Source organism: Notamacropus eugenii, chromosome 3, assembly GCF_028372415.1.
Source record: "Notamacropus eugenii isolate mMacEug1 chromosome 3, mMacEug1.pri_v2, whole genome shotgun sequence".
Lineage (NCBI taxonomy): Eukaryota > Metazoa > Chordata > Mammalia > Diprotodontia > Macropodidae > Notamacropus > Notamacropus eugenii.
Genome location: NC_092874.1, coordinates 473,115,129 through 473,139,770, shown reverse-complemented (window position 1 = coordinate 473,139,770; position 24,642 = coordinate 473,115,129). Strand labels below are relative to the sequence as shown.

At 48.4% G+C, this 24,642-nt stretch overlaps 1 protein-coding gene across 5 annotated transcripts in view; it reads left to right on the top strand.

The window, feature by feature from the left end:
- SCN5A (sodium voltage-gated channel alpha subunit 5) overlaps positions 1 to 24,642 on the top strand; it is a 176,463-nt gene that overhangs the window by 108,477 nt on the left and 43,344 nt on the right. For all 5 annotated transcript variants that reach the window (XM_072598942.1, XM_072598938.1, XM_072598943.1 and 2 more), the window contains exons 15-17: positions 2,018 to 2,191; positions 2,414 to 2,770; positions 23,317 to 23,811. In XM_072598942.1, coding sequence (XP_072455043.1) covers positions 2,018 to 2,191; positions 2,414 to 2,770; positions 23,317 to 23,811 — 1,026 coding nt within the window. The remainder of the gene's footprint in view (positions 1 to 2,017; positions 2,192 to 2,413; positions 2,771 to 23,316; positions 23,812 to 24,642) is intronic.

Here is a 24,642-nt window from a genome sequence, read left to right as displayed (position 1 = left end):
GACCATGGTTGTGGCACAGGGCCATGGGGCCTTGTTTGGGAGGGGTACAAGCCAGGGGTTGTGCCTTCTTGCCCACAGGGACTTCCCTGGAGCTGAGAGTTTGGGAGAAAGAAGAGGGTCTGCTGTCCCTGCATAACTGTGTTGTATAATGGGGCCGGCAAGGGAGAGCTTCCAGCCAGGGAAAGCCTAAGAGTGTTTCTTCTGCAGAAATGAATGTTACCTTCAGCAGGGATTTCAGTCACACAGTGACAGCTGTGGCTGGGGGCTGTGGGCGCTCCATTCCGTTAGCAGGAACCCTCTGGCAGCTTCCCAGTAATTAATGATTATTTTTTTTTATTGCTCTGATGGATAATAATCCTCCTACACATCTGCGCATTTAATTCTTAAGCATTCATCCTATTCATTTCAGCCCTTGAAGGCTTTGTCAGTTCTTTGGGGTAGCTCCCCCTCCTGACTCTCCACCCAGGCAAACTCCAGCTCTTTTATGAGTCAGAACCCTGGCAGCCAGCCCGGTGGTGAGCCCCTCTGACCTCAGCCAGTCAGGCCTCACACAGTATCTAGGAGGCCTGGGTACCTTTGTGTTTTGGAAGTAGGGGCATCCACAGCTGTTTTTCTTTCTCCCTTGGCAGCTGGGCCCAGGATGGATGGGTAAAGGGAGGGTTGTAAGTTTGAGGCTAGAAGGGATCACAGGGGTGATGTCTGAAGGATGCAGAGGAGGAAGGCTCACATCTGTTCTCAGAGGACCTGGATTCAAACTTGGACTTTTCCAGTTACTACCTCTGGAGTCTTCCCTTGTCTGGAGCATAGTTTCCTCATTTGTAAAATGGGGGCATTGGATGAGATGGCCTTGTGGTGCAGGGGGAAAATGACAGGATTTGGACCAGCATTCAAGTCCTCCCCCTCCCACTCAGTGTGACCTTGGACAAGTCACAAGCTCTCTGGTCCAAATGAGGGGGTTGCCATTCAGCTCAAAATTGATTGTCCTCTAACCGCTGACATCTCTTCCATTAAATCATGGCTTAAAATCTACAATCCAACCCAGAAACTCCATTTTAAAGATGAGGAAAATGAGGCCCAGCAAAGTACAGGTTCTTAGGATCATTAGATTCCTACAAGCACCTTGGGCAGTAGCGTCCCCACCAGAGAGCCACAGGAGAGGAAACAGAGCTGGGCCATGAGGCCTCTGCCTCCCAGAGGCTGAGGACACCACCCCTATGCCTGGAAGGTTCTCGCTCCTCATCCCTGGCCTATAGGGCCCCTCTCAAGGAAGAAGGGGCCTCTCTGATCCCCCTACCATCCCCCACCACTATTAAATTATTTCATGTAGACACTAAACCTATGACATTATTAGTGTAGGAAATAATAAAAACTCCTAGCATTTATATGCTTGTTTTAAGGTTTGCAAAGTGCTTTTTAAACATCTCATTTGCTCCTCACAAAAACTCTGGGAGGTAAGGGCTGTTATCCCCATTTTATAGATGAGGAAAGCTAAGCTAAGTGACTTGTCCAGGGTCCCACAGTCAGTGTCCGAGCTGGGTCATCCTGAAGCCAATTTTCTTCCACACTGCCTGCCACTCTCCCTTCGTATATATCTTAAATTTACTTATCTGTGTAAGATATTTCTGCATTGCTCCCACCCAATGGATGAAAGCTCCCCAAAGAGCCTTTGACTCCCCAGTGCCTAGCACAGTGCCTGGCACATAGCAGGCTGCTAACAGATGTTTGTCAAGTTGAATTGGATTGACAGGAGCAGCTGGGGAGGGGCCAGGGTCTGGAGCCCTGGTCCTCAGCTTTGTCTCTGATTTCCTTTTGCTTGGTCTGGGCCCCAGTGGCCTCTTTTGCCTCTCGCCACTCCACTTCTCCTGCTCTCCATCCCCGAGGGCTGCTGAGAGGACCTGGAGCGGGACTGGAGAGAGGGTAGAAGACTCCCTTTGGGCAATGGGCAGTGCTGCTCAGTGACTGGGGCACTCCTGCCCTCTCTGAGGCTCTGGAGGTCACACTGCCCCTCCCTCCCCAGGTGTTCACTGGCATCTTCACAGCAGAAATGACCTTCAAGATAATTGCCCTGGACCCCTACTACTACTTCCAGCAGGGTTGGAACATCTTTGATAGCATCATCGTCATCCTGAGCCTCATGGAGCTAGGCCTGTCCCGCATGGGGAACCTGTCAGTGCTGCGCTCCTTCCGACTGGTAAGACCCCTCCTCTCTTGGGTTTCCCTGCCTTCCAGGAAGCCCTCCAAATTAGGTTCAGAGTCAAGACCCAGGTTCAAATCCCAGCTATGTCTCTTGCTACTTGTAGGAATTGGGGCAGATCACATCCCCCTCTGCCTCAGTTTCCTCCTCTGTAAAATGAAGGGGCTGGACCAGATGACTCCAGGTCTCAAATCTTTCTTTTCCAACTTCTGTTCCCAGCTGAGGGTCTTCAAACTGGCCAAGTCCTGGCCCACCCTGAACACCCTCATCAAGATCATTGGCAACTCGGTGGGGGCACTGGGGAACCTGACCCTGGTGCTGGCCATCATCGTCTTCATCTTTGCCGTGGTGGGCATGCAGCTGTTTGGAAAGAACTACTCGGAGGAGAGGCATCGCATCAGCAGCTCGGGCCTGCTGCCCCGCTGGCACATGATGGATTTCTTCCACGCCTTCCTCATCATCTTCCGCATTCTCTGTGGGGAGTGGATAGAGACCATGTGGGACTGCATGGAAGTGTCCGGCCAGTCCCTGTGCCTCCTCGTCTTCCTCCTCGTGATGGTCATCGGCAACCTGGTGGTGAGTGAGTTGATAGATGTTCCGTGGCAGCCCCTGTGGGCTGGGCAGGTGCCATGGGGGATACCAAGGAGGAAAATAAAAAAAGAAGAGAACCTAGTCTAACAGGGGGACTCCAGAAAGGAGGGACCCTTATACTAGATGTGAGGTGAAAGTGCAGGGAGACAAGCTGTGGAGGTGGGGAGTGAAGTTCCATTGCGACAAAATTGTTAGAATGGAAAGTGGGGATTGTTTTGTTCTTAGCATTTGTATCACCAGACTCCAGGCTGGTACCCAACTATGGGCAAAAAGGCCAGATGGCCTGGTGACTAGAGCAATGAACTTGGATGCCAGGAGACCTGGGTTCAAATCTCATTTTTTATTTTAGTAGTATCACCGTGGGTGAGTCCATACCTTTCTTGGGCCTCAAGTACACGATCTATAAAGTGTTGGGGTTGAACTAGAGAGCCTGTGAGGTCCCTGCCAACTCTAGAGAAATGAGTCTATGGGAATGTGACCCTTCCCAGGCTGGGATGTGTGTGTGTGTGTGTGTGTGCGTGTGCGTGTGTTGGAGGAGAGGAGAGACTGTGTCTGCCTCAGTGCACTCAAGGATGCCTTGCTCCAGACAGAAAGCAGCTTTCATTTACCTATCAGCTGCTTGCCCACGGGAACTCTCCATCTGACAGCCTCTGGCAGCAGATGCTGCTGAGACAGGCTTCTCTTCCATGCAGGATCGGAGGGGGGTCACACTGGCAGGCCCCTTCTCCAGCTTTTACTCCTCACATCTGGAGGGCATTCCCATGGTCTGTCAACACTCACTCTTGTAATCCTCACATGTGGATGAGGCTTTCCTTTTTCCAGATCACTTTCCCAGTCATGATCATGTCTGATTCTGACACCAGCCCAGCAAGGGACACAGAGTTGTTTTCTCCAGGGTACAGATGAGGATACTGATTCTCAGACAGGGAAGTGAATTGTCCAAGGGAACACAGTTAGCTAGTCACAAAGAAGAGAGCAGAAGCCAAGACTTCTGACTCCCAGAGTTCATCATTGTCGTAGTAGACTGCATCCTATGGACCTGAGGCACTCCCTGCAGCATCTCTGTGAGGGTGAAAGGCCTGAGTCTGGAGACTCCCTGAAATTTCCCTTGAATGAGTTGGTGTATACATGGCTTGGAATCAGTGGAGCTAGTCAGTGAGATGGTTGGTGAAGACCAGCATCGTACCCACCTTCCTCATCCATCCCAATTAGGATGTCCATGGTTCACTTAGACCTGTCACTCCTTGGCAGGAGATGAGCTCAGGATTTAGGGGAGAACAAGTCAGCCTCAACTTATAAAGCAGACACATTGCTTCAAAATGGGAGTTCAGCAGTTGGATAAATTGGGAAGAGAGCCCAGCCTTGCCCCTGCCCCTGCCTGACTTTGAACAGGGCCTTTGTCCCCTCCTGTGCTATTTTCACCCTCTTAAAATGAGGGAGTAGAGGAAAAGAGATGAAAAAAGAGCCTCCCTCCTTTCTTTGGAGAAGTGGAGCCCCAGGGGCACACACTGTCACGTATGGTTGGTGTGCCCATTGACGTTGCACAACAAAGGAGGCTCATGGGATGGGAAGTGAACAATATCCAGAAGTGACTGATACAAATCAAGACAAATAAGTAGTGGGTGGGGTAGGATGTCCTTCAGCCCCTTCCAGCTCCAGCATTCTGTAAAGGATTTTATGAATGGAGGGCCCGTACCTCGTGCTAACAGGCTTCTAGATCTCTGGGTCCTGAGAACAAAAGGCGGCAATTATCTGTCTGCATGGAGGCCGTGGGAGGATCTTGGGTATCTACAGGGAGTGTGGGGGAGAGAAGGTTTGTACAGAACCTTCCACAGTGGCATCTCCAGCATGGCACAGACAGCCATTCTGGGAGCAGGGAAGGGATGGCTTATGGAAGAGAGTCAGAATTCCCTTGAGCTGGAGGAGAAGCAGTATGGAGCAGTGGATATAGCACAGGGCTTGGAGTCAGGGAGGTTAGGGTTCAAATCTCACCTCAGACACTTATTAGCTATGTGACCTGGGCAAGTCAGCTAGCCTCAGTTTCCTCTTCTGCCTCGATGGGAAAGTGTCCTAGACCAGGTGGGTCTTGAGTTGGGTATTGTGGGATGGGTAACATTTGTGTTTGGGGAGGCAGGAAGAAGGCAATCCCAGGCAGAGGAAAGTCTATGTCTGAGGCCCTGAGCAGGGGATGCTCATGAGAAAATCAAACTGGTCCAGAAAACTGAGAACCCTAGCCATAGTGCCCAGACCTTGTGTCAATGCTTTTTGAAAGGAGTGTCTAGCAAGGTCAATAGGGATGGGAAGAAACATTAGGGGGAGTTTGGCGTTGTTCTTTTTGGTTGGGTGAAGCCTTGGCCAAATTAGAGTCTCAGTAGAATGGTCCTCCTGCCTCTGCATAGAGCTTTCTGGAGATGGAGGATTAAGCCCTGCCCCACTTCCAGACAGACCAGATCATCAGCGTGTTTGGCCTCATGTCAAGCTGAAATCTGCCACTCCCCCCTTGTGCCTGATTTTTTTCCTCTGTGGTCAAACAGAGCCAGCCTCATCTGTCTACCCCATGCAAGCCCTGCAGAGACCTGCGGACAGCTCTCATGCCCCTCCCCAACTACCCCTACCTTCTCTTTTCCAGTTTCTATAAATGGTGACTTTTCCCCTCCAGGCACAGTGCCAGGCATCAGTGTGCTCCCTAAAATTCAGCTCCCCAAAGGGCACACATCCCACCCCGAGGTGGGGTCGGAGTCCAGCAGGGTCATCCCCTGCCTTCTTCCAGACACTGGCTTCTACTAAGGCAGCCAACAAGCCCACACTAAGTCACTCGGTTGACTCATCTTGGCTCTTCCTGCATTCTTAGCATTAGGATCCTGGAGCCAACAGAGATGGCAGTTACCCTTATTTTGCAGTTCATATGAATGTCTACGTCCATCCTGTCCTATGCTAGAGCAGGTGATTTTTTCATTTGAAGGAGGACCTGTCAATTGTATCTCTTCCATTGCGTCTTATCTGATGAGGCCCATTGTTCTAGCTCTCCCATCTGGGATATTTTGTATCCTACTCTGTCATCCAATATAATGAGCTGCCCCTCCCCCATCATCCACAAACTTGACTCTTATGCCTTCATCAAAGACCTGGGTAACAATGTGAACAGAGCTAAGGTCCTTCCATTAGGGACCTCCCTCCAGGTTAACACATTCATCTGTCACTCCTCTGAGATTAGCCATTCACACAATCCTAGCTAGGGTCACCTAATTATACTAGCCAGCCTATGTTGCCACCTTGTTCACAAGAGTAGGTCTGATTCTTTGTTAGATGCCTTGCTGGAATCCAAAGATGCATGTCACATCTATGACATCCCCTGGCCACCTAGCCTCGTCTAAAGGTGCACTTTGAGTGGACATTGCTGGAGGCAGTGGTCAGCCCCTTGAGAGCACAAGGAAATGGACAGGACCGGGATCAAAAATATTGATTAGATCCAGCAGATGTCAATCTTCCAAGCCATAAAATGGGTGGAAATGCCTAGAAGCAGTAAGTCAGCATTCATTAAGCACCTACTAGGCACCAAATATTGTGCTGAGTACAAGGGGTGGGGGACAGTTCCTGCCCTCAGAAAGCTTGATGAAGAACTGGCATCATGCCCCAGAAAACTCTTTCTTCTGGAAGGTCATTTCAGCTCTGGGCTTTACACCTAGGAAGTGCCCTCAGCCCCTGAGGCCCCACCTCTGACTGGAGATAACATGTGGACAACTGTGTACGTACAAGATGCATGTGAGGGGGAGGGATAGAAGGCATCTGACAGGCAGTTCCTGAGCAGGGCCTTGAAGGAAGGAGGTGAGCAGGCAGAGGGGAGATGAGGAATGGGGGACGCTCATGCCTCCCATCCCAGACAGACCCAAACTTCAGTTCCTCAAGAGCATGACTGGTTTTCCCTTTGCCATCCTTAGCACATCCATAGCATGTGCTCAATAAAAAGTTGTCGATTGACTGAATCCAAGAGAGGTCAGTTCTTAGTCACAGAGTCCTCTGGGCTGTGGTCTTGCTGTGGACCCAAGGACACCTAAGACAGTGGCCACCACTTAACAAATTCTGCCTATTGAGCTGGATTGAACAACCCTATGAAGTAGTTACTATGATCATGCCCCCTTTACAGATGAGCACTAAAATGACATGCCCAGGGTCACACAGCTAATAAGTGTCTGGGGCAAGACTTGAACCCAGGTCTTCCTGACTTTACGTCTATTGATCTAGCCATTAGGCAACACTTGCTTCTGTTGCTGAACCAGAAATCACTTTAAGGTTTGCCAAATGGTTTGTGTGAATTACCTCCCATGTGACCTATCCCATGGCTGACCTGAAGTGGGACGTCCTCTACTGTGACCTCTCCTGCAATATAGGAAGGTCACAGCTCCAACTCCCCTACTAATTTAGCTTTTGCCCCAATCACCTCCCCAGCCTGCCCTTTTAGCAGGTCACCACCAGTTACTAAACTGAGGCACAGGCCTGGAGTATGGGAGACCCAGGCTACATCCTGTAGGCTTTTCCCAGACTCCTAGAGCTCCAGAGACAGAAGAGACATTAGAGATTACCAGGGAGCAGCCTCCTTGATTACAGTGAAAGAAGGAAAGACACTGGTCCAAGGTCACACAGTGAGAGGGGTGAGGTAACCTGACTCCCACTCCAGGGCTTTGTTTAGACTGTTCTCACAGTTCCTGTTATTTTCTAGCTCTGAAAGTGAATGCAGAACCCTGAGTCCTTCCTGAGGATGCTGATGAGGGTCCTGGGGGATGACTCCCTCCCTGGAAGTGGGGAAGGACTGACCCACCCCAGAATAAATGCTTGCCGAGGGTTCTGGGTGACCTCTGCCAGGAGGCCAGGCTGGAGGGCACTTTTCTGGACAGCTGAGATGAGCTGCCAGCCTCCAAAGCCTGTCTAGTCCAGCCTACACAGAGCCGGCCTCCTCCTCCTCCTTGATTCAGGCTGGAGCTGCCTGGCACTGAGTGGGCGGAAGCCAGCACTCACTGGGATTGCCATTTAAATGGGAAGTGATTATGGTTTGGGGGCTGAAAAACATCAGTGATTTATCAGGAGAACTCAGAAGCAGGATGAAAAATCTCCCTGGGACCAAAGGTAGAGGAATCCATAGTGCACTGCAGCCTAGCCCCATAGGGGAAGAACTGGGAAGCCCCCGGAAGAGGGTCCCATTGTGTGGAGAGATAAAGCCATTCCAGGGAAGGAGAACCAGACTTAGAGTCCAAAGAGTCCTGGGTGTTGATCTCACCTCTGGCACTGGTTAAGTTACTATGAGTAGGTTTCTGAACCTCAGTTTCCTCATTTGTAAAATGGGGATAATAATGGCTATGTAACTTACCTGCCAGGGTTGGTGAGGGCATGAATTTAATGACTTCTGAGGTCTCTTTCAACTCTCAATCTACAATGCTCTGGCATCTGATCTAACCCCCATACATATATGAAGTCTATACTTGGAAATGTCCAATGAGGGAAAACTCACTATCTCCCAGGCAGTCCATTCCATCTTGGGTTAGCTCTCACAATTAGGAAATTTGTCCTGCTGTCCATCCACTATCTGCTTCTCTGTACTTCCTCCAGGCTATTTCTTGTTCCACCCTCTGGGACCAAGCAGATCCAGCCAAATACCTCTTCCCCAGGGCAGCCCCTACAGTGCTTTAAAACAAGAGGCCTGTGCCCCCTAAGCCTTCTCCAGGTCACATCTCCCCATTTTCTCCACTTGATGTCTGACTTCTGGTCCTCTCTCCACCCTGGTCACCTTTCTCTGGATGCTCTCTGGGATTGTCAATGCCCTTCTTAACTTGATACCCCAGGACCCAACACAATCCTCCAGCTGAGTTTGGTAGAGCAGGACTAGAGCCTCACCTCCTTGAAGGCGCTCTCCCTCTCTTAATGGAGACTGAGATTAAACTAGCTTTTTGGCCACCTCAGTGCATTGCTCATCTGTTAATCTTGCTGTCCACCAAGACCCCCAGATCTTTTTCCTATGAGCATCACCTTCCTGTCCCGTATTTTTGCAGCTGATTGTTTAAACCCAAGGGTAAATCATTACATTTGTCCCTATTAAATTTCCATTTATCAGACATGGCTTCATAGACATGCATTAACTATCACCCCTCCTCATCCTCTCCAGGGAAGTAGGCATGCACCACAGTAGGTGCTAGCCCACTTCCATCAGGCCAATTGTTTCAGTCTGCCAAGATATTTTGAAAGCCTATTTCTTGAATAGGGAGTATTCTTCTTCCTAGGGCAGCTGGGTGCTGCAGTAGATAGAGGGCCAGGCCTGGAGTCAGGAACACTCATCTTCCTGAGCTCAAATCTAACCTCAGACACTTACCAGCTGTATGATCCTGGACAAGTCACTTCACCCTGTTTGCCTCAGTTTCCTCATCTGTAAAATGAGCTGGAAAAGGAGATGGCAAACTACTCCATTATCTCTACCAAGAAAACCCCAAAGGGGGTAATGAAGAAACCGACTGAGCAGCTACATTATCTTGCCCTCCAATTTTATATCGTTTTCAAATGTGCTAGGCATGACATATGTTCCCTTATCCAAGTCTTTGACAGTTATTGGAGTGGGATAACAGTGGTGGGAGAGCAGAGGGTCAGGAACTGGGCCAAGGACAGACTTGTGGTCCTCTGCTGTAGAGATCATTCTTCCCTGAATCACCAATCTTTGGGCTTTGATCTAGTCCTGATCTTACCCAAGGCTACATCTCTCCATGTTGTCCACGAGGATGTCACCCGTCCTCACATGTTGTCCATGAAGAGACTTCCCAGTCAGTCAGTAAACATCTATTGAGTGCCTACTATGTTCCAGGCACTGTGTTAGGCACTCACCAAATGTGTTACTGAAATCCATCCAATGTGTGAATGCTGCTTTCACTCAGAAAGGAAAATGGGAAACTGATGAGAAGCATGGCAGAGAGCGTCCTGGATGGGGGAGCGGGGAAGGGAGGATGTGAGAGCTTTGGGCTGGGGGGTCAAGAAATTATAATAATCCTAATTACTGTTATTATGGGTGATATTTACATGGTACTGTGAAGGTTTACAGAGGGCTCTAGTATGGATGGAGCTAGTTAGAGGGAGCCAGGCCTTGACCTCCTTGAGGTCGGGTGACCATGGGTTTGTCTTTCTTTATATTTGGGTCATCCCACAAGGGAAACAGCATGAGGCAGAAGATAGGCCAGACATGGAGCCACCAGACCTGGGTTCAAAGCCAGACCCTGCTGGTACCTGACAAGTGTGTGTGGCTTCGGGGGCCCCTCTCCAGAAAATGAGGAGGGGCAGGCAATGAGAATTAGCTCAGCCCTTTGGTTAAACCTTTTCCTCTGCCTGAGCTTTCTGTTGCTTCTTCGTACCCAGGGCCTCTCACTGGCTGAAACAGGAAGCCCCTTCCTGCTGGAGCTGAAAGGCTAGGGAGGGGGGAGGAGACAGGGCCCTAGCCCTAATGTCTCATTAGGGAGAACAAGCTCCCACCGAGGAAACAATTAGAGAAATATCCCACTGTGAGGTTCAGCCTTGCTGTCAATGCCCTGCCCCAATGAGGCTCCCAGGCAGGGGCCTTCTGCCTTCTCATCTGAAGGGATTTCCATCTCCCTTGGTTGTTTCTGCCCTGGAGGAGTGGGAGGGAGCGAGCGCATGTACACAGGCAAGGAAATCAGTGGCAAATCCGGAAAGAAGTCAGCATGAGCACCTGAGGGGATCAGGAAAGATATTAGCAACAGGTAGATGGATAAATAGATGAAGGGGGAGGAGAGGAGAGACAGAGAGAAAAGAGACAGACAGAAAGAGAAAAGAGACAGAGAAAGAAGGAGAGAGAGGAGAGAGAGAAAGAGACACACAGACGGAAAAGAGAGACAGAGGAAGAGGAAAAGAGACAGATGGAGAAAAGAGACAGAGAGAGAGAGAGAGAGAGAGAGAGAGAGAGAGAGAGAGAGAGAGAGAGAGAGAGAGAGGAAGAGAGAGAGAGGAGGGAAGGAGGGAGAATTCATTAAGTGCTTGTTATGTGAGCAGGGGAGACACAAATACAAGCAAATAAGACAGTCCCCGCCTCGGGGAGCTTATAGTCTCATGGAAGAAGACAGCACGAAAAGAAGCCTTGGGCTTGGGGGGTGGGAGGGGGGAGGTGCAGCACCTGAGCTGAGCCTGAAAAGGAATGAAGTATGGGGCTCAGTCAGTGCTGGCATAGACCAGTCTGGCGTGGCTGGCTGGGATCCAAAGGATCAGGAGAGAGATCAGAAGAGTCCCAGCCTCAGACAAGCAATAGGAAATGCCCGGAGGGTAGAAAGGGGAGTCTGATGATGGACTATGGGCAGAGGGAGGGGCAGGCTGGTGAGCAGTTATCACCAGGGGAAGTTTGACAGATGGATAGTAGGCTCAGGGAGGCCCAGCAGCAGATCGCAGGAGCCCAACTATGGGTACAGAGACAGCAGAAGTGGGATCCAGACCCTAGTAGGATTGAGGGGCCAAGGGCAGGACCCCAGGACTACAGGTGCCGGGGCTGGGGTGAAGAAATCAGGACCAAAGAACTGATCTAAAGGATGGTAGCAAGCTGTTGGTCTTGATGCTAAGAGTCAGCATGGCTTTCCCCTGCTTGGGGATAGGGCTGTTCCTGGGCTGAGCTGAGCCCCTAAGTAGAGGTCCAACCGCAACAGCCATGAGGGTCAGATGGGGAGAGACAGAAAGGACAGAGGGTCTCCTGGGCAGGAGTCTGGACGTGGGGCCAGTCTGATCTCCTAGCTGGGTGACCCTGGGCACCTGGGGACCGCTCTGAGCCTCGAGATCCTTCTCATTTGTCGAACCTTGAAGGGCTGTGTAAGTATCACCTACTGTGACTTGGGGAGCCAGACTGCATCGTGGAGTTTTAAGAGTTCTCCCAATAATGACAGCGCACATTTGTGTGCCTTAAGGTTCATGAATCGCCTTTTCATATATTTTCTCAGTTCTCACAACAATCAGAGTATACGCTCCCTGAGGGCAGGCAATGCTTTTACCTTCCTTTGTGTCTCTAGTGCCTGGCACGTTGTAAGTGATTAATTAATACTTAATTGATCAATGGATCGAGATGTGGAAAACAGCTTCAGAGAAATTATGCGATGTGCAGTCCAGGCTCGAAGATGAAGGGACCTCGGGCACCCCAGGAATGCCAGGTCATTGCTTCTCCTTCTCCTGCTCCATGTCCCCCAGCTCCCATGTTCCCCGAGGTGAGTGCCGAGAGCCTTCATCTCTGTACAGGCGGCCTGGCACCGGTTATTTTCGGGTTTTCTGTCTCACTGTCAGAGGGGACTTACATGTTAATTAAAGAGCTATTGGACCACACGCTGGGGACGTCCTTTGCAAGTCTGAGGAAGCAATCACAGATGCATTGAGGAGCTCCATTGTCAGGAAGATCTTCAAAGCCTCTATTCCCTCTTAGCCACAGGGGACCAGACTAACGGGAGGGAAATCAGAGGCAGAATGGCCCTGAGGACCCTAGGCCCACTTGGCCCATTCCCCCATCTCCTAGTACCAGAGTATCAGCCCCTCACTCATGGCACTGGGGGCCCTGAATGACAATGGAAAGAATCCCCCGGTTGGGGCTCCCCCAGAGGAAGTCCCAGGTCACCCAAACAAGTCACACATTGATGCAGAACAGTAGGGGGCAGGGATAGGGGGAGAGCCTCCTGGTTTTACCTTCCAATGAGGACAGACTTGTCATCTTGGCACCCCCTTTGACTATGGCAGCCCAGACAGATGGCAGCCTAGCTGTAGTGCATGGAGGGCTGGATATAGAACTGGAAGGAGCTGGGTTCAAATCCTGCTTCTGACGCTTATTGGCTGTGTGACCTACCTGGGTCTCAGGCTTCCAATTCAGGACATAGCCCAGTGCCTGGCACATTGTAAGGGCTTAATAAATGTTTGTTGACAATTGGTTGATCTGTAAAAATGGGACTAAATGATACCAATACTAGATAGATAAGTAGAGAAATGCTAGAAAGGTGGGGAAAGAGAGAGAGATGGATAGATAGAAGACAGACAGAAAGATGGATGGATGGATGGATGGATGGATGGATGGATGGATGGATGGATGGATGGATGAGTAGATAAGAGCACTTGCTATGTGTCATATACCGTGCTAGGGACAGGGATAAAAGTACAAGCAAGAAGACAGTCCTTGCTTAATGGGAGCAGACTCCATATAAAAGAGAACTGGGGGTGGGGGGTAGACAGAAAAGGAGTACCCACTTTGGGAAGGTGACTGGAGAAGAAGAGAATTCCAGAGAATGAAGTGATTACTGACCCCAGCACTCATCAGAGTCCTTACTTCAAAGACTCAAATGAGATACTGTGTGGAAAACCCATAGAAATATCACTTATTTCCTATTATTTCATCTCATATTATTTCAATTACCCAGATAACTTGGTCTTCTAAATTAAGGAGGAAAGCAAGCCTTGGGGCTGGAATTAACCCAGTGAAGGGGATTGCTGAGCCCTGCCCTGCCTCTCGATGGGCTCCCTCTGGACAGAATCCTCCATCAGCTGGCATCCTAAGCATCCTTGCTGATTGCACTGGATGAGCTTCCCTCCTGCCCCTGCCCTCCTCCCTTGCTCATAGCCCCCCACCCCCACCCACTTCGCTGGATCTATTTATGTCTCTCCGGAGATGGGTAAGAACAGGTTCATGAGAATGGCCAAAGATGGAAAGTCAGAACCCAGTGGTTCTATTAGGAAGCAGAGAAGTTGGCTGGATTAGCCACAGTGGAAGTTATGCCTAAATGAGAGGTAGGGATAAGGTCAGGGGTTATGTCTGGAACAGAAATGAGGTCAGTTTGAGGGAATGGCTTTCATCAAGGAAAGGGCTTCCTGGACTGGGCTGTGGATTTCCCAAGGGCATCCCTCTCAGGACACTCCCCAAGGTTTATACCTGGGATTCTGGGCTGATCCGAAAGGACCTCAGACTCTTAAAAACAGGAGAGATGGTGCAATTGAACCCCTTCATTTTCCAAGATCATAGAAGTTCATAGGATCGTAGCTTAAGGGCTGACAGAGGCCTTGAAGGTCATCAGGGAAGAGTTAAAAATGACTCACCCAAGGTCAACGTCTGAGGCAAGACTTGAAACCAGGTCCTCCTCACTCACATGGTGAGCAGCACCCAGTACGTTCTCTACTAAGCCATGTTGCCTCTTAATTTCAGAACTGGAAAAGGATACCCCCTTCCCTTAGCTTCTGTTTAGGCCAACCCCTACCAAAAAGAATCCCCACTATAATATCCCTAAAATGTCCTCTTTATATTTTAAAAAGTATTTATACATTTAAAAAAACCCTGAGGGAGAAATTACTCGCCCAAGGTCACATCGTATTTATATTTATATATAAATTAATCAATCAGCAAGAGTTTATTTTTTAATATTTTTTATTTTTCCCCAATTCCATGTTAAAACATTTGTTGGAATTGTTAAGTTTTGAGTTCCAAATTCTATCTTTCCCTCCCTTTCTTTTCCTCTCCCTGAGATGGTAAGTGGCCAGATATAGGCTATACATGTACAATCAAGTAAAACATTTTCATGTTAGTTGTTATGCGCAAGAAGACTCAAATAAAAGAAAAAAAATGAAAGAAAAGAAGTGGAAAACAGCCTGCTTCAGTCTGTATTCAGTCACTCTCAGTTCTTTCTCTGGAGGTGGATAGCAGGCTTCATCATTATCCCTTTGAGATTGTCTTGGATCATTGAATTGCTGAGAATAGCCAAGTTATTCACAGTTGTTCATCACACAATGTTGCTGTTACTGTGTACAATGTTCTCCTGGTTCTGTTCACTTCACTTTGTATCACTTCATGTAAGTCTTGCCAGGTTTTTCTGAAATCATACTGCTTGCCATTTCTTATAGCACAATAATATTCCATCACAATCTTATACCACAGCTTGTATAAGCCATTCCCCAGTTGATGGGCATCCCTTTCATTTCCAATTCTTAGCCACTACAAAAAGAGCTACTATAAATATTTTTATACAAAGGGGTCCTTTTTCCATATGTGTATATGTGCGTATATATGTGGGGGGGGGGGATATAGACCTAGCAGTGGTATTTCTGGATCAAAGGGTATTCACAGTTTTATAGCCCTTTGGGCATAGTTCCAAATGGCTCTCCAGAATGACTGGAGCAGTTCACAACTCCACCAACAATGCATTAGTGTCCCAATTTTCCCACATCCCCTCCAACATCCATCATTTTCCTTTTTTGTCATATTAGCCACTCTGATAGGTGTGAAGTGGTAGCTCAGATCAAGAAGCGTTTATTAATTGCTATGTGCCAGGAATTGTCCTGGATGTCGGGGATCTGGATAAAAAGTGAAACAGTTCCTGCCGTCAGGGAACTTTCATTCTCGTGTTCCCAGACCCTGGTGCCCAGCATCAGGTGACAGCTGTCAAATGCTGGCTCTGAACATCTTGGAATCTTGAGTCAGAGGTAAACTCCCTGAGGGCAAACACTATTCTCACTTTTTGTCTGCATCATTGATACCTAACCTGGTGGCCAGCAAGTAACCATCTTTAATACATGTTTATAAAGCTGAGTGTCAACAACTGCCATAAATATCCCCTTTTACAGATAAGGAAACTGAGGATCAGGCACATGACCCAACTTGCCATGGGTGACACAGCTAGTAGGTATCAAAGGCAGGATTCAAACACAGGTCTCTCCTGACCTTAATTGCCCAGCTACACCATGATGTCTCAATGAAACCACAGCTTTGACTTGACCTACTATAGAGTTCTCCTCAAGGAAGGTCCCTTCTCCCATGAGCTGGCAGGCTCATTTCCAGGAGGTTGAATGTGCAGGGCATTGGGATATATAGTCATGGAGGGCAGTGTTTCTACCTTTCTTTGTATTCCCAGCATAGCACAGTGCCTAGCACACAGTAGGCACTTAATGAATACTAGTTGACTGACTGACTGACCTCCTTCTTCTCCATAGAAAAGGTCCACAGAATCTCCAGAGGCATAGACCACAATGCAGATGACCTGACCGGCACTCTTCTGCAATTACAGGACCCTAAGTCCATTGATGGAAGGGGCCTGACTGCTCACTTTACAAATGAAGAAACTGAAGCCCAGAGAGGTCAAAAATCACAGGATCCCAGACTGAGAGCTAAAAGACAATTTGGACCTCATCTAGTTCAATATCCCACTCCCATTTTTCAGAGAAGGAAACTGAGACCCAGAGAGGTTAAGTGATCCAAGGTCATATAGGTAGTAAGTGATAGAGTGAGGATTTGAACCCAAGTCCCAAGACTCCATGTTCATCACTATTTCCCCTGCAGTCTGACTTTTTCAGACTGGACTGGTTGGATCTGAGCTCTGAGATTCCTTTGAATACTTCATGACTGAGCTGACTCCATCACTCATTTAAGGAGGGAGTTATTGGGCACCTCTGGGTGCCCAGCTCTGTGCTAGTCATTGGGAAGAAGGATTTATCCATGCACCCACAGGGCATGCTGTCTGGTTACAACAACAGGGTGAAAAGAAGAGCTAAACCAAGGGCTGCAACTTCCCTATGGGGGGCACTTTAAAGACCCTACGTTAGCTGAGCTCCATTAAAACAACAGAGGCCATGGGGCACTGGCCATTGGGATGTGGTACTGCTCCTCACCTGGGCCTCTCTGGGCTCAAAGGATGGGAGGCTTCCTGGAGGAGGCAAGCTTGAAGGAGGAAGAGGATAGAGATCAGATCTGCTTCCCCTCCAGTCCCCGCTGCACATCCTCTCCATCCTCCCAGCACCAGAGAATCATTGATGTCAATGATCAAGGCTAAGCCCACCTTTACAGATTTTACATTTTACAAGCTGTCATCCTGCGTCTCTGCATCTTATCCCTTTCACAGAAAAGCTCCGAGGAAAAGTCTTCCCCATTCCAGGCTTCTGCTTCCCTCCTACACACTTCTCAACCCTGTGAAATCTGGCTTCCAGCCCAATCACTGAATGAAAGCTCTTCTTTGCCAGGTGACCCACAATCTCTCTGCTGCTCAGTCTAGGGACCCCCACCCCAGACCCCCTGTGCTCATCTTTCTTTTCACACTGTTGACCAACCATTCTCCCAGACTATGCTCCTCCCTTGGCATCAAGGACAGCACTCTCTCCTGATGCCTCTAGGACCCATCTGACAACTCCTCCTCATCCTCTTTATTGAATCAACAACCATCTCCCACGTAACTGTGGGAAGAACAAGATTTTTCTCTGGCTCTCTCTCTCTCTCTCTCTCTCTCTCTCTCTCTCTCTCTCTCTCTCTCTCTCTCTCTCTCTCTCTCTCTCTCTCTCTCTCTCTCCCCCTCTCCCTCTCCCTCTCCCTCTCCCTCTCCCTCTCCCTCTCCCTCTCCCTCTCCCTCTCCCTCTCTCTTCCTCCCTCCCTCCCTCTCTCCCTCCCTCCCTCCCTCCTTCCCCCTCCAAACAGGATCACACAGCTAGTAAGAGACTGAATTTGAATTCAGATCTTCCGGACTCCAGGTCCAGTGCTCTGTCCATTGTACTACTTAGCTGTCTTCAGAGAGGAAAGATTTAATAGGTACTTACCATAGATGTGTCGAGTGCTGCACTATTTAAGACGCAAAGCTACACTAAAACACCCAAACAATCCCTTGTCTATAAGGAACTGACAGAATGAGGGGAAACACATGTAAATAAGTGGATGCATGTAAGACATATGACCTCTGACTCCACGGTTCCATTCACTATTCCTGAAACTTTCCAAACAAAAGTACCCTCTTCAACCACACTCTCTGCTTGTTAGAATGGAGGCTCTCTTCTTCATGGAAATCAAAGGTGTTCTATCTAGTTAAGGCATTTTCTTAAACCTGAGTTTGGAGTTTGGGGATTGTTCCCTATAACAAGCACTGCTTAACGGGTAAGCTTGGTGTTGGCCCCAAAATATTGAGAGTTAATCCTCAAATTTTGTCCACTATGAAGTGCCCTCCTCCCTAAGCATGCCATGGAATGGGCACATGCTCTCAGCTGGACTCCAGGAAATTCATTTTATCTTGTACAATGTTCACAGAGCAGGGACTAGTCTCCTGCCATGGGCTGGCCCCCAGCTGCACTATACATGTGTGCCTGGCCCAACATGTCACTGCTTTGATCCTGGAAAAGACATAGCTGTACCTGAGAGCAAACCTCTCAGGAAGCCAGCCACCAGTGGAAAGCTAAGGTCAGACATACCTGGACAGTGCCAGTGTCTAGGACCCAACAGAGAAATGAGTTAAGCCCCTTCAAGAATATGTGTCCACAAGGATGACAAAGATGAAGGAAGCTTTGAAAATGTGCTTACAACTGTTTCATCTGATGGCAAGATGCCTTGGTCAACTCTCCTATAGTAGAAAAGGGGAAATTGTCATAATGCCTCGCTATCACACACACACACACACACGTATACCACACATATACATATGTATATATGTATACATGGTTATGCAGATATAAGCTTCATTCATTATTCCAGTGTGATTTCATCCCATCTCCTCCAAGAGCTTGCTCTACCATCCCTACTCTGGCACTTTTCTTTTTTTTTGTCTATATGCTTTTTCTTTACTAATTTTCTTTTATTTTTATTTTCAGTTTTGGAATTCCCTACCTCTTTTCACCCCCTCCCCGGCTTATTGAGAAGGCAAGGAATATGATATGCATTTTACATATGAAGTCATGCAAAACATATTTCAGAACTAGGCATGTTAAAAAAAAAGAGGAAAATAAGTCTTTCACAGCTGATCATCATTCCAGTGTTGCTGTTATGGTATACACTGTTCTGGTTCTGCTCACTTCACTTTCATTAGTTCATATAAGTCTTCCCAAGAAGGGCTAAACCAAAGGCTGAAACTTTTAGCAAGATCTCCCTTGCCAACAGGGGACTCATTTAAGTCTTACACTAGCTGACCATGGATGCCATGGGGTGCCGGCCATTGGGACTTGATGTGTCTGCCTCACCGCAGTCCCTGTACTCACCCAGTATTCTCTGGGGACAGTAAAATTAAGACTCAGTCGCCTCTGTGGGTCAGCCCTTCCAACTCATCCATCATTTCTTATGGCACAATGGTATTCCATCACATTCATGTACAATAACTTGTTCAGCTGTTCTCCAGCTGATGGACACTCCTTAGTTTCCAGATCTTTGCCAACACAAAAAAAAGCTGCTATAAATATTTTTGCACATGTGGGTTCTTTTCCTCTTTCTTTGGTCTCCTTGGGGTATAGACCTAGTACTGGTTTTGCTGGGTTCCATAGTTTTGTAATTCCCAGTTATTCTCCAGAATGCTTGGACTAGTTCTCCGCTCCACCAACAATGTCCCTATGTTCCCACATCCCCTCCTCCACCATTTTCCTTTTCTGTTATCTTAGCCAGTTTAATGGGCATGAGGTGGTACCTCAGAGTTGTTTTAATTTGCACTTCTCTAATTATTAGTGATTTGGAACATTTTTCATATAACTATTGTTTTCAATCTCTTCCTCTCTATTGGCTCATTCCTTACTGTCTACAAAGATGCTCATTTCTCCTCCATCCTCAAAAATTCCCCACTTGATCCTTCCCCCCCTGCTCACTTTCTCTCTTTTGCCCTTTATGGTTAAACTTCTCAAAAAGAAGGTGCCTCCACATTCTCTCCTCTCACTCTCTTCTTAATCCCTTACAATCTGGTTTCTGACCTTAGCATTCCACCCAAACTGCTCTCTCCAAAGTTACCAGGAATCTCTTGATTACCAAACCCAATGGCCTTTTCTTAATCCTCATTCTCTTTGCCCTTTGTGCAGCCTTTGATATCATTGATCACTCCCCCTTAATTCTCTCTTCTCTCTAGGATTTTGGGACACCACTCTTTCTTGGTTTTCCTTTGACCTATCTGACCACTCCTTTGCTGGATCTCCCTCTAGGTCATGCCTTCCAACAACAGGTGTCCCTCAACATTCTGTCCTGAGCCCTCTTCTCTTCTCCCTCTATACCACTTCATTTGGTGATGTCATCAGCTCCCATGGATTTAATTATCATCTCTATGCTGATGATTCTCAAATCTGCTTCTTCAACCCTAACCTCCCTGCTGACCTCCAATCTTTCCAGCTGCCTTTTAGACATCTCAAACTGGATGTCCAACAGACATCTAAAACTCAACATGTCCAAAATTGAATTACATTTCTACCAACCTCCCACCTCCTACCCTCACTATTTCTGTCAAGGACAATACCATCCTCCCAGTCTCCCAGGATCACAACTTAGGAGTCATCCTTGACTGCTCACTCTCTCTCACCCCTCATATCGAATATGGTGCCAAGGTCTGTCAATTTCACCTTTGCAACATCTTTCAAATATGCCTCCTTCTCTCCTCTGACACTATCCCATGGTACGGACCTCATCACCTTGTACCTGGACTATTACAATCACCTGCTGGTGGGTCCAATCTATCCTCCACTCAGTCACCAAAGTGGTTTTCCTAAATCCCAGGTCCCATCATATCACCCCCATACTCACTAAACTCCAGTGGATCCCTGTCACGTACAGCCCACCTCACTTCTTGGATCAAATACAAAATGCCATTTGTCATTCAAAGTCCCTCACAACGCAACTATCTCCTACCTTTCCCATCTCTTACACCTTACTCCCCAAGATGTACTCTTTGATCCAGGGACATTGGATGAACAAGCTGCTCCATATCTTGGTTCCAGGCATTTTCTCTGGCATCTGTGCCCCATGTCTGGAATACACTCCATCCTCTGTTCCAACTCTTGACCTTCCTCAATTTCCTTAAGACTCAGCTAAAATCTCAACCTCTACAGGAAGCCTTCCCGAGCCCCTCTTAATCCAGTGCCTCCCAATGCTCTTCCTTTAATTATGTCCTATGTATCCTATATGGAGCTTGCTTGTATATATAGGTTTGCTTATTGTCCCCTCCCCATTAGACTGAGCTCCTTGAGGGCAAGGACTATCTTTTGTATCCCCAGTGCCTAGCATAGTGCCTGGCACATAGTGGGTGCTTAACAAATGTTCATTGGCTGACTAATGGATAGAGGGGTGGACTTGGAGCCACAGTGCCCACTTCTGACTCTCATTAGCTGTGTGACCCTGGGCAAGGCATTTAAACTCTGAGCCTCATTTTCCTCATCTGTCTAGCAATAGTAATAATACCCATAGTACACACCTCAGAAAGTTGTTGTGAAGTTTAAATAATATGTGCATCAAAGACCCCTTAGCTAGTCAGTCTGATGAAGCCTTGTGCCCTTTCTCAGAATCACAGTTTTAATTAGTGGAAGGAAATGTTAGATTTCAGTTTGAGGGTAGTGAAAATAAAGATGTGATCTTTTTCCCATCCCAAATTACAGACTCCCTGAAATCCATCCACAGAAAGGGTACATGGACCCCAGGTTAGCACCCTTCACTGCAGAATACCCCAGTGGGAAGAGGAGGGAGCTGGGTGGCCTCAGGGTTCCTGAGCTAACTCTATGGCCATCCCCCCAAAGATGCTGGAGGCCTGAATTTCCAAACCAATGTACTCTCCTATGATTTGCTGGTCTGCTATTTCCCTGTCTTCTTCCCACCCTCTCCCCCCGCCATCTCTTTTTCCCAGAAACAGAGATGAGTAATGGGGCCAAAAACCCTTCACTGCAACTCAGAAGACCAAGGGCAGGGACCAGTGAGGCCTCAGGAGGATGGGAAATGGAGAGTCGGGGAGAGGAGTAGAGAACAGCCAGGGAACAGGAACCAGAGGCTTCAAGAGCTGGGGGCAGGGAAAGGATCTCTTTGTGTTTCTTTCTGAAGAGAGGAGGGGCTGGGACCCATCCTGAGGGAGAATCCTGATGGAAAAGGCCCCAGTCCTGATGCCACAATCGATCAGTCATGAAGTATTTATTCACTCCCTAGCCTGTGCCAGGCACTAGGCTAAGTCCTGGGCAGAGACAAAAGCCAAGACAGTCTTTGACCTTACAGATTTACTAAATGCTTGTGTGTGACATCTCCACCCCCCAGCAGTCAGGAGCTGTTCAAATTTCATCTTTGTATCCCTCACACCTAGATATTACTTGGCACATAGTAGGTGCTTATTAAATATTTCTTAGGTTGGAAAAGGAAGAGATGAATGAAACCACTAAATGCTTGCTATGAGCTACAGGAAGACAATACAAAGGGGAAGGAGAAGAAAATAAAGCCCCTACTATGGGCCAGGCCCTGTACTAGCTGCTTTACAACTGTTATCTCATTTCATCCTCACCACCCTGAGATAGAGATGGTATTATTATCCCAATTTTGTATTCAAGGAAACAGGCAGGCTGAAGTTAATTGTTTGTAGTTAAGGAAACTGAGGCAGACAGAGGTTAAGTTATTTGGCCAGGATCACACAGTTAGCAAAAATATCTGAGGCCTGAACTCAGGCCTTCCTGACTCCTAGCCCAGAGCTCTATCTAGTGCACTAACCAGCCTCTAAAGGCAAAAGCAGTCCTTGCTTATATTCTAACTGGGAGAGCATGCCATGCTGAGCAGTCCTCTGGCAGTGTCTCCCATGTCACACAATTAATTCCATAGTTCTTAAGAGAGACCTTGAGAGTGTCCTTGTATCGCTTCTTCCGACTACCATGTGGTTGCCTGCCCCATGTGAGTTCTCCATAAAATAGTCTTTTGGACAAGTGTACATTTTGCATTCAAACAATGTGGCCAACCCATCAGAGCTGCGCTCTCTGAAACAGAGTTTGAATGGTTGGCAGTTTAGTTTGAGCAAGGATCCTAGTGTCTGGTACCTTATTCTGCCAGGTGATCCTCAGAATCTTCCTAAGACAGTTCAAATGTAATTATTCAGCTTCCTGGTGTGGCGCTGGTAGACTGTCCTGGTTTCACAGGTGTACAACAACTTGTATGGCATGAGAGACACTGGCACAGGACCGCCCAGCATGGCATGCCCATATCAGAGAAGGTGCTATGTTCTGTGAGCAAAGTCCAGTTGAAGTAGCTCAAAAGAAGCACGAGATGCACAGATTTAGAGAATCCATCCCAAATGTTCACACAGAGTATTTGTACCCGACCTGTGGTAGAGCCTTCCAAGCTCGTATTGGTCTCAGGAGCCACAGTTGGACACACTGAAAATGGCCCCTAGCGTAGTGATGTCATTTTGGTCCTTTTCAAGGACAGAGGACAAGAAGCAACCAGCGGGAGACACTGCACACATAGGGAAGCAGTGACCAGAGAGAGACATTTTGGTCTGGATGGGCACAGAGGTGGTGAATGGGGTGTGACACATGCCCCAACTTCCAGGAGCAAAGACAAAGCTGATTTGATCATTAGTCCAATAGATAGTGAGCAGGAATGACCCAGTGGGCCAGGGAGCAAGGACTCAGGGAAGCATGGCTGGGCCTAGAGGCGTGGCCCTAGAGCTGGGCCTTGAAGGATGGGCAGGACTTTGGTCAGTGGATGGGAGAGCATTAAAGGTCCCAAGGGACCAGAGGTGCCTGGCCCCAGTGCAGTGGGGTAGGGCAGGAGTTAAGAGAGCTTACATGTGGGCACATGCCCTGTTTTTCAGGTCCTGAATTTGTTCTTAGCGCTGCTGCTCAGCTCCTTCAGCGCAGACAACCTGACGGCCCCAGACGATGATGGAGAGATGAACAATCTCCAGCTAGCCCTGGCCCGGATCCAGAGGGGCCTTCGTTTTGTCAAGCGCACCACCTGGGATTTCTGCTGCAGCCTGCTCAAACGGCCCCAGGACATGACTGCCAGGAAGAAAGCCGCGGGTATGCCAGCGGTGCCCCCAACCACAGGTGGCTTGCCCAACTGCATGGCTGGCCACGGCTCCACTGAGCTGGAGAAGGTGCCCGACACCACCCGAAAGGAGACGAGGTTTGATGAGAAGCAGCAGGCAGAGCCAAGCCACAAGGATGCAGGCAAGGAACCGGGGGACTCAACGGGAGACGCCGAGTCATCTGTGCACGTGCCCATCGCCGTGGCCGAGTCAGACATTGAAGATCATGAAGAGGATGAAGACAACAGCCTCGGTTCGGAGATGGAGTCCAGCAAGCAGGTACGTGGGGGTGGGGCCGCAGCCAGAGGCAGATGTAGCTGACCCTCTTCTTGATGACCCATGGTCTTCTGGGGGAACATCCGGTGCCCAGTGACACTGTAAATCAGCAGTGCCCTTGGGAGCTCCATTGGCCCCCACGCTGTGTCCCTGTCATCCCAGGCTTCATGCACCCAGCTTGGGGTCCTTGTGTCTGCTCTGGATTTGTTTTCTGCCTCCTCCCTTATTGGCAAGCTGTCATGGCCATTTCCTGTGAGCAAAGGATTAACGTTGGAAAGACCTTAGAGACTGTCTGCTCCAGGGATTCTTCACCTAGGATCTGGGTCTTTTTTTTTTTTTTTTGACTATATTTCAGTATAATGGCTTTCCCTTATAATCCTGTATATTTTGTTTTGTGTATTTAGCAATATTATCCCAGGAAAGGATCCATAGGCTTGAAGAGCCTTGTCCAAAGGGTGCATGACACAAGAAAAGATCAAAAACCTTGACTGAGTCCAGTCCCATTTTTTAAAAAATGAGCAGTTGAGACCTAGAGAGCAGAAACTTGCCCAAGACCAGCCAGGTAGAAGGCTTACAATCTCTGATGGATTTGAGATCAACAGGATGTTTTGTTTCCTTCCCAAGAGTTAGTCTGTGGAGTCCAGATGAGGCATTCTGTGAGTTCAGAGAAGGAAAGAGGAGTCCGACTGGGCTGGAGGGGTCAGAGAAGGTGGGTTTTATAGAGGACATGGAACCTGAGCTGGGCTTTGAAGGGTGGGTAGAGTTGGATAATCAGATAAACAGGGAAGGGTATTCTCCACTGAGGGAGTTCCTAAGCAAAGCCTCAGGGATGGG